The 10,258-nt window shown below is 47.8% G+C and overlaps 1 protein-coding gene across 1 annotated transcript in view; it reads left to right on the plus strand.

Moving 5' to 3' along the window:
• C2H3orf62 (chromosome 2 C3orf62 homolog) overlaps positions 1 to 3,428 on the plus strand; it is a 7,381-nt gene extending 3,953 nt beyond the window's left edge. The window contains exon 3 of the mRNA XM_023231363.1: positions 2,340 to 3,428. Within this exon, the coding sequence (XP_023087131.1) occupies positions 2,340 to 2,605 (266 nt within the window). The 3' untranslated portion in view covers positions 2,606 to 3,428. The remainder of the gene's footprint in view (positions 1 to 2,339) is intronic.
• Positions 3,429 to 10,258: the final 6,830 nt, after the last annotated feature.

A 10,258-nucleotide genomic window follows, 5' to 3' on the forward strand; every position in this document is an offset into this window, starting at 1 on the left:
AAAAAAAAAAAAAAAACAAAAATTAGCTGGGTGTGGTGGTGCATACTTGTAATCCCAGCTACTCGGGAGGCCGAGGCAGGAGAATCGCTTGAACCTGGGAGGCAGAGGTTGCAGTGAACCGAGATTGCACCACTGCACTCCAACCTGGGGGACAGAGTGAGACTCTGTCTTAAAAAAAAAAAAAGAAAAAAGAAATACTCTCTTCTAGTTTGAGTACCATACCAAGATCTATCTCTTAAATTTTTTTTTAATTAGCTGGTCACAGTGGTGTGTGCCTGTAATCCCAGCTACTAGGGAGGCTGAGGTGGAAGGATCACTTGAGCCCAGGAGTTGAAGCTATGATCATACCACTGTACTGCAGCCTGGACAACTGTATGAGATCCCATCTCAAAAAAAAAAACACCACCACCACTTTTTGGGGGAGAGACAGAGTTCATTGTATTACTCAAGCTGGAGTGCAGTGGCACAATCACAGTTCACTGCAGCCTCAACCTCCCTGGGCTCAGGTGATCCTCCCAGCTCAGCCTCCCAAGTAGCCATAGTACTACAGTAGTACTACAGGTGCACGCCACCATGATTGACTAATTTTTGTATTAGGGTTTTGCTATGTTGTCCAAACTGGTCTCGAACTCCTAGGCTCAAGTGATCCACTTACTGTAGCCTCCCAGTGCTGGGATTACAGGCAAGAGCCATAACGCCTGGCCAAAACACTCATCTTTTTATTTGGTAGATTTGTTTTGCTCAGACTCTGCATTGAGTACAGAACTGAATGTTAACAAACCCTGTTCCTTCCCTCATACAATTGATTATCTTGTGAGGTGATACATCAATCAGGTCATGTCATAAATGTCTAGATACATTGAGTCCCTGAAGGCAAGGGATGGTGGCCACTAGGACATGGTGATTGAGCTTAGATTTTTAGGAAACAGGACATAGGCAAAAAGGAGAGAGTAGTTTAGCTGGGGTTGGTAATTAAAGGTTAGGAGAAGGGCTGGGCACAGTGGCTCACACCTTCAATCCTAGCACTTTGGGAGGCAGAGGCGGGCAGATCACTTGAGGTCAGGAGTTCGAGACCAGCCTGGCAACATGGCGAAACCCCTTCTCTACTAAAAACACAAAAAATTAGCCAGGTGTGGTGGTGCACACCTGTAATCCCAGCCACTTGGATGACTGAGGCATGAGAATTGTTTCAACCCAGGAGACAGAGGGCAGAGGTTGTAGTGAGCCGAGATCGCACCACTGCCTTCCAGCCTGGGTGACAGAACGAGACTCTGTCTCAAAAAAAAAGAAGAAAAAAAAAGATTAGGAAAACAATTAGAAGTCAAAAGCTTTCCTATAATTCTACCACCCAGAGATAACCACTGTTAATACAGTATAGCATACATCCTGTCAGACTTTTTTTCTACATACAAATCTGAATGTCTTGTATGTGAACCACATGTTCTCTATTTTTTGTTTTGTCTTTTTATTATTAGTAGTAGTAGTAGTATTTTTTATAGAGACGAGGTCTTGCTTTGTTACGCAGGCTGGACTTGAACTCCTGGTCTCAAGTGATCCTCCTGACTCAGCCTCCCAAAGTGCTGAGTTTACAGGCACACCATGCCAATGTGCCCTGTTTTTAAAAAACTCATACTACAGCTCCTAGTAAAGGGATGTATAACCTTGGGTGCTACCTGAAGCTATTGTTTCTGAAGGGTCTCCAGGTTATGAGGGAGGAAAGGGAGGCCTGGTGAGGGTAGGTACTCACCCTGGGCCACAAAGTAAAACCCCTGTCAGCCTGTGAGTCTCCTCCAGTAGCTCCAGGAGGTAAACTGAAGTCATTACTGCCCCTACTCACCATCTCCCTTGGCCTTCACCAACATCAGGAAGCCTTTTTTTGAGACAGGGTCTCACTCTGTTGCCCAGGCTGGTCTCAAACTCCTGGGCACAAGTGATTCTTCTACCTCAGCCTCTTAAGTTGCTGGAATTGCAGGTACACCACTGCTCCTGGCTGGGCAGCATTTTGATTACCCTAAAGACCTTGTTTTTTTTTTTCACATTGTGTCTTGTCATCCCTGAGAGCCAGGACAGACAACCACGTACATTTCTATACCCTCACACTTACACCTTTCTTGGGGACTGGCATGTAGTTGGAACTCAGTAAAAGCTTGGGCCTGAAAGGAAGGTACCAAACCCACCTTAATTTGGCAGTCTGGCAGCCTGCCTGTCCTGGGGCAGGAATGCCTGCTTTTGCATAATCCCTGACGAATGACAACCCATTCATGGTTTTTAACTTGCACCTGAAATGTCTTCAGAAACCTTCCACTGGAATTGTAAAGCTGAATGTTCTTATTTTTAAGACCATACAAGCATCCGAACTATTGAAGAATTGGCTGGAAAAATAGAATTTGAAAACGAATTGAACCACGTGTGTGGTCATTGCCAAGATTCACCCTTCAAAGAGGAAGCCTGGGCCCTGCTCGTGGACAAGAGCCCTCAGAAGGCCTCAGATGCTGACCCTGGCAGCCTCAAACGGGCTTTTGATGATCATAATATCATTGAGACTGTTCTGGACTTGGAAGAGGACTACAATGTGATGACCTCTTTGAAATACCAAATTGAGTAAGGACAGTTGATCTAAGCTTTGATTCCTTACAGCAGGAGGCTGCCCTTGAGCCTGAGCAGAAGCAGCCACAGTGGCCATCAGGGGCCACATTTCTCAAAAGATTGGCAGAACCTGAATTACCAGACCCTTTTTAAATCCCAGTTATGTCCCTTTTTAAGCTGTGAGACCAGTTTTTTTTAATTCCATTGCTTTGAAATGTTTCCTACTACTGATTTTTTTTTTTTTTTTTTTACTTTCCTTGACATCTCGAATGTGTTTTTTTGATTGATGTTCAATATACCCAGTACCCATGGTAGGTGTGGGTTGTGGGCCTCTGCTGTGTCTCTTGGTGTTCTTTTCCATGGACCCCTAAAAAAGTACAGGAGTGGCCAGGCACAGTGGCTCACGCCTGTAATCCCAGCACTTTGGGAGGCCAAGGCGAGTGGATCACTTGAGGTCAGGAGTTTTGAGACCAGCCTGGCCAACATGGGAACACCCCTTCTCCACTAAAAATACAAAAATAAGCCAGGAGTGGTGGTGTGCACCTGTAGCCCCAGCTACTTGGGAGGCTGAAGCAGGAGAACTGCTTGAACCCAGAGGCAGAGGTTGCAATAAGCCTACATGGCACCGCTGCACTCCATCCTGGGTGACAGAGCAAGACTCCGTCTCAAAAAATAATAATAATTTAGCTGGGCCTGGTGGTTCATGCCTGTATTTCCATCTACTTGGGTGGTGGGGGCTGAGGCGAAAGGATCACTTGAGGCCAAGAGGCAGAGGTTACAGTGAGCTGAGATCGTGCCACTGCACTCCAGCATGGGTGACAGAGTGAGACCCTCTCTCAAAAGAAAAAAAAAGGGGGAAGAAAGGAAACTGAATCTCAGGGAAGTGCCCACCTCCTGAGCTAATAAGAAGGAAGGAATATGGGGGTGAGGCAGTGCTGACGAAAGGCTGTTTTTTGCTTTGATTGTTTTTAAAGACCAAGTGAAGTATAGTATAAGAAGGGGGGAAAGAGGGGAACAAGCAGTTAGATCTGTAACTGTCAGTAGTCAATTGAGATAACTCACTACCTTTGGACCAGCCAGGGCTGTTTATAAGTGCTAAAGCCTGAACAAACCAAAGAGTTGGGGAGAAAGGTCTAACAGCTGAGTGACTGCTGAACAGACTGTCCTTTAGGCCAGTGACTCTGGCATAGGGCTGGCTGCATAGCCAGCAACACCCCTTACCACAGGTCTAGTGATTCCTCTGGGCTCGAAGGTGGAGGCTACACACCCACTCCTTAGCAGAGGTTGGCCTGGTACCTGCTGGCGCCCCAAGAACTATAGTATGGTTAGACCCTGGCCACTTGATTGCACGTACCTCCCCAGTGGGCGTGCCCTGGTTCCCAACCAGTTGTGGTCACTACCACTGCCCTGCCTGGGGCAGGAGTAGAGGTTAAGACTAACTAGAGGCTCCTTCCAGGCCGCCTACCACTCAGTCCTTGCAGGAGGTAACACACTCGATAAGCATTCACAGCCTGTGGAGTCAGAGGCCAATTTCTTCTCCCTGAGCAAGAAGAATGGAAGCAAATGAGAAGTGCTCGACTGCCCCTGCTCAGGTGAAGAATAGCCTGTCTGGATGGAGAGATGTCCGGTTACTTGATACTCAGAAAAACAGGTCTCAAAACAGTGCCTTCCAAATAATACATGTGGTTGTGGACACTCTTCTATAGACGAGGTGGAGCTTAATTCCTGTCCTTACCCCCATATTCCCACCTCATTACCACCCTTTGAAGGTGAACTAGACTTAATGATTCTTCCCACAATTAAAGTGGGAAAAGGGAAAAGTCACAAATTTATAGTGGGGAAGCCTGGCAGACACCTAACCAAGTGATGTCATGTATATGTCGTGAGGGGGTACATCACTTCCCTGGTATTCCTACCAAAAACCAAAATTCCCACTATATGATCATGAGACAAATGTTAGACAAATCCAGACATGGGGGACATTCTACAGGATACTTGGCCAGAACTCAAGACTGTCGAGATGGCCGGGTGCAGTGGCTCATGCCTATAATCCCCAACACTTTGGGAGGCCGAGGTGGGCAGATCACTTGAGGTCACGAGTTCGAGATTGGCCTGGCCAACATGGTGAAACCCCATCTCTGCTAAAAGTACAAAAATTAGCCGGGCGCGGTGGGTGGCTCACGCCTGTAATCCCAGCACTTTGGGAGGCCAAGGCGGGCGGATCACGAGGTCAGGAGATCTAGACCATGGTGAAACCCCGTCTCTACTGAAAATACAAAAAATTGGCCGGGTGCAGTGGCGGGCGCCTGTAGTCCCAGCTACTCGGGAGGCTGAGGCAGGAGAATGGCGTGAACCCGGGAGGCGGAGCTTGCAGTGAGCCGAGATCGCGCCACTGGGCGCGAGAGCGAGACTCCGTCTCAAAAAAAAAAAAAAAAAAAATGTACAAAAATTAGCCAGGCGTCATGGCATGTGCCTTTAGTCATAGCTACACAGGAGGCTGGGGCAGGAGAATTACTTGAACCCAGGAGGTAGAGGTTGCAGTGAGCCAAGATCGCATGACTGCACTCCAGCCTGGGCAACAAGTGAGACTCCACCTCAAAAAAAAAAAAAAAAAAAAGACTGTTGAGATCATGAAAAATAAGGAAAGACTCAAAAACTATCTACAGACCACTAAAGACCAAGAAGACAGAATGGCTAAATGCAACATGGAATCCTGGAGTGCATCCTGGAACAGAAAGAGAACATTATTGGAAAAACTGATAAAACTTGAATAAAAACTAATGTTTAATGTATTGATGTCAGTTTCTCAGTTTTGACAAATGTATCAGAGTTATGTAAGATGTTAACATTGGAGAGGCTGAGTGAAGGATATATATGAAGTATCTTTTCTGTAAATCTAAAGTTATCTCCAAACTTAAAATGCATGTAATTGCACTTTGGATCAAGTGCAGTTGATCTCAAGTTTGTGAAAATATGTATGAGCTCATGTGCAAAAAAACTTTTGGGGGTGATGGATAAGAGGGTATAGTCTTTTTTTGTCATCTGTATTTTCTAATTTATCTACAGTGGACATGTATCAATCACTTCTTTAAAGACAAAAGCAATTAGTTTAAAAATCCTCATCTCTAGTCAAGTAGCCATGGACATCCTTCACAAAGTACCTGTCCAGACCCAACTTTCAGTTTCTGGAGTGGAGTCTAGGGGCCACAACAGGAGGGCTTGGCAGGACCCTGACACAAGGGCAGTCCTTTTCTGGGGGAGCTAGATCCTCAGGAGCTGGATTCTCTAGGTCTCAAGAGCTTAGTTAGTTCACTGGTTTACTACTGGTCAGGGCCTGGCCCCTCTCAGGTGGGGCTTTGCAGATGTGGCTGTATTAAATGGGGATCTAGCCGGGCAGGGTGGTTCACGCCTGTAATCCCAGCACTTTGGGAGGCTGAGGTGGGTGGATCACTTTAGGTCAGGAGTTTGAGACCAGCCTGGCCAACATGATGAAACCCTGTCTCTACTAAAAATACAAAAATTAGCTGGCGTTGTGGCACATGCCTGTAGTCCCAGCTACTTGGGAGGCTGAGGCAGGAGAATCGCTTGAACCCAGGAGGCAGACATTGCAGTGAGCTGAGATCGTGCCACTGCATTCCAGCCTGGGCGACAGAGTGAGACTCTGTCTCAAAAAAATTTTAAAAATGGGGATCTATCTATCCCTAACTCTAAAAGACTTTGAAATTTATTTTTTTTTAACCTACCTGGAGTAGAGATGGGAATGAGGGCCCAGCACAGGGTGAGAGTGGGGAATGAGGGAGAATACAGGCTCTCCCTGGCCAAAGAGATAGGTATGTCTTTGCTTAAGCAAAGCCTTTATGTGAAAATTCAGATTTGCCAAACAGGCAGTTCGTCCTGGAATCCTTGAATGTGGAACTTTTCCTCACTGTAGTAATGCAGCTGTACAGTCAGGCAGGTGAGCCCTGAGGCTCTCTATGGCAGTCCCAGATTAGCAGTGAGTGGGCACATAGGCCTCCTCATTTCCCTGGTGACACGATCTACTCCTGTCTCTGCATCTCTGGCTCCCTGAGGTGCCCAAGAAGAACTTCCCGCCTTCGTCATCTGAGTCTATACAGTGGGCAGATATATGCTTATTTGCTCAGAACAGGGTTTGGGGGGCTGTTCTCCAGGGATTTAGTTGGAGGGGGAACAGGTGCCCAGAATTTTAATAAAACTTCCTCAGGTTTGTAAGGAGCTAGGACCAAATGTTTCTCAGGGAGACTTGATAGTTGACCTTGTTCATGACTGAGAAACTTTAAATGTTTTACATCATTCAGTTCTCTCCCCCACAGTTCATCTTGGCAAGCCAAACAATCACTGAATTGTTTCCATGGAAACACCAAACTGCAATTTGGATTACCAGAATCAAAATAGAAACAAGACAGCTTCAAAAATAAATAGCTTTGGAACTTGCTAGTTGCAAACTGCAAATTCAAGCCATAGCACAAGGCATATGAGAAGCTGGACCCATCCAACCCTATGACAAGAGGTTTCCAGGATCTATGGCTGCATCCCACCAGTGTTAATGCCAAAGCCACTAGAAACCAGGGTTGTAAGCCAACTGATGATAAACTTCGTAACAATACTTAAGGGAGGAGCTGGTCTTTAGAAGCTTCTAGAAAGAGAGATTTAAGAGCTGGAGGGGAAGGCTGAGAAGGGCAGGAACAAGGAGAGAGATAAGTGAATGGCAGAGTGAAGTTCCAGCAGGGAGCACAGAGTCACAGCCGAGGCCTGGGAGAAAAGCAGCAACTCTTTTTTTTCTGAAACAGAGTCTTGGTCTATTGCCCAGGCTGGAGTGCAGTGGCGTGATCTTGGATCAATGCAACCTCCGCCTCCCAGGTTCAAGGGATTCTTCTGCCTCAGCCTCCTGAGTAGCTGGGATTACAGGCACGCGCCACCACGCTTGGCTAGTTTTTGTGTTTTTAGTAGAGATGGGGTTTCACCATGTTGGTCAGGCTGGTCTCGAACTCCTGACCTCGTGATCCACCTGCCTCGGCCTTCCAAAGTGCTGGGATTACAGGCGTGAGCCACCCCGTCTGACCAGCAGTTCTTTCAAAGAGGACATTAAAAAGGGCTGGCTGCAGGCTGGAAATGATGACCTGGCCCTCAGTTCATTCCGATTCCTGTGTTCCCCACACTCACAGGCATCACTGCCTGTGTAGTCACATGGATCTGATTCTAGATGGTGAACTCTTGCCAGTTAAGCTCTGGGAGCACTTACGTTAGCACACCTCTGCCTCTGTGAGGCTCAGGCCACCACAATTGGCACTGGGACGTACCTTCTCATCTCTAGGACTCAGGGTTCCCCTTACCCATCTGCCTGCTGTGCCCTTCATTCAGGATAGGGGATCCAACTCCTGGCACACCTGCCCTGACTCCTTAACATTCTCTTGGGCCCACCCCACCACCATCTCTTTCAATCCCAGAGATGATTCCAACAGCATCCGGAGACCAGAAGGAAGGAGACAGACAACCTGGGGGCCTATATCCCTCACCTTTTCACTCAGGAATGCAGTGATAGAGTAACACCATACTGCCAGCTGGTGAAACTGTGAGTTGTCAATGTTCAAAGGTCAATGAAGATTTGCAAAAGGGGCCTAGCTCAGGCCGATCTCCCTCCTGAAATGGCTAGACCAGGGGCTCACCACAGGAGAATGGCGTGAACCCAGGAGGCGGAGATCGCGCCACTGCACTCCAGCCTGGGCAACAGAGCGAGATTCCGTCTCAAAAAAAAAAAAATAGAGACTTTGTCGCGCCCAGGCTAGAGTGCAGTGGTGAGATCTTGGCTCAATGCAACCTCTGTCTCCTGGGTTCAACCAATTCTCCTGCCTGAGCCTCCTGAGTAGCTGGGATTACAGGGGGCCATTACTACGCCTGGCTAATTTTTGTATTTTTAGTAGAGATGGGGTTTCACCATGTTGGCCAGGCTGGTTTTGAACTCCTGACATCAAGTGATCTGCCCTCCTTGGCTTCCCAAAGTGCTGGGATTACAGGTGTGAGCCACTGTGCCCAGCCCAGAGTGGTACTTTTTTTTTTTTTTTTTTTGAGATGGAGTCTCACTCGGCCTCCCAAAGTGCTGGTACTATAGGCATGGACCACTGTGCCCAGCTTCAGAGTGGTACTTCTGATTGAGCCACAAGATGTTTTAATGTGGTAGCAAAGACCAATGAGTCATGCAAACCGTGGGAGGCCTTGGGAAGCCAATACACCTGATTATAGATGATTATTGAAAAGGCTCTGGGCCAGGTGCAGTGGCTCAAGCCTATAATCCCAGTACTTTGGGAACCCAAAGCGGGAGGATCACTTGAGCCCAGCAGTTTGAGATCAGTCTGGGAAACAGGGAGACACCATCTCTATTTCTATTTGTTTTGGGTTTTTTTTGTTTTTGAGACGGAGTCTCGCTCTGTCGCCCAGGCTGGAGTGCAGTGGCGTGATCTCGGCTCACTGCAAGCTCCGCCTCCCGGGTTTACGCCATTCTCCCGCCTCAGCCTCCCGAGTAGCTGGGACTACAGGCGCCCGCCACCTCGCCCAGCTAGTTTTTTGTATTTTTTTTAGTAGAGACGGGGTTTCACCGTGTTAGCCAGGATGGTCTTGATCTCCTGACCTCATGATCCGCCCGTCTCGGCCTCCCAAAGTGCTGGGATTACAGGCTTGAGCCACCGTGCCCGGCCTATTTCTAAATTTTGTGTGCGTGTGTGTGTGTGGCAGGGTCTCACTCTTTCACCCAGGCTGAAGTGCAGTGGTGTGATGTCGCCTCACTGCAACCTCCGCCTCCCAGGTTGAAGTGATTTTCCTGCCTCAGCCTCCCAAGTAGCTGTGATTACAGGCTCCTGCCACCACACTCGGCTAATTTTTTATTTTTTGTAGAGATGAAGTTTTGCCATGTTGGCCAGGCTGGTCTGGAACTCCTGACCTCAAGCGATCCACCTGCCTTGGCCTCCCAAAGTACTGGGATTACAGGCGTGAGCAACCATGCCTGGCCTATATTTAATTTTTTTTTTTTTTGAGACGGAGTTTTGTTCTTGTTGCTCAGGCTGGAGTACAATAGTGTGATCTCTGCTCACTACAACTTCCACCTCCCAGATTCAAGCGATTCTCCTGCCTCAGCCTCCCGAGTAGCTGGGATTACAGGCAGCTACCACCACACCTGGCTAATTTTTTGTATTCTTAGTAGAGATGGGGTTTCTCCATGTTGGTCAGGCTGGTCTCAAACTCCCGACCTCAGGCAATCTGCCCACCTCAACCTCCCAAAGTGCTGGGATTACAGGCATGAGCCACCGTGCCCGGCCCTTTTTAAAAAGTTTTTTATAAAAAAAAAATTAGGCCGAGTGTGGTGGCTCAAGCCTGTAATCCCAGTACTTTGGGAGGCTGAGATGGGTGGATCACGAGGTCAGGAGATCGAGACCATCCTGGCTAACATGGTGAAACCCCCGTCTCTACTAAAAAATACAAAAAAACTAGCCAGGCAAGATGGCGGGTGCCTGTAGTCCCAGCTACTGGGGAGGCTGAGGCAGGAGAATGGCATAAACCCAGGAGGCGGAGCTTGCAGTGAGCCAAGATCAGGCCACTGCACTCTAGCCTGGGTGACAGAGCGAGACTCCATCTCAAAAAAAAAAAAAAAAAAAAAAAAAAA

This window comes from Piliocolobus tephrosceles, chromosome 2 (genome assembly GCF_002776525.5).
Source record: "Piliocolobus tephrosceles isolate RC106 chromosome 2, ASM277652v3, whole genome shotgun sequence".
Taxonomy (NCBI): Eukaryota; Metazoa; Chordata; class Mammalia; order Primates; family Cercopithecidae; genus Piliocolobus; species Piliocolobus tephrosceles.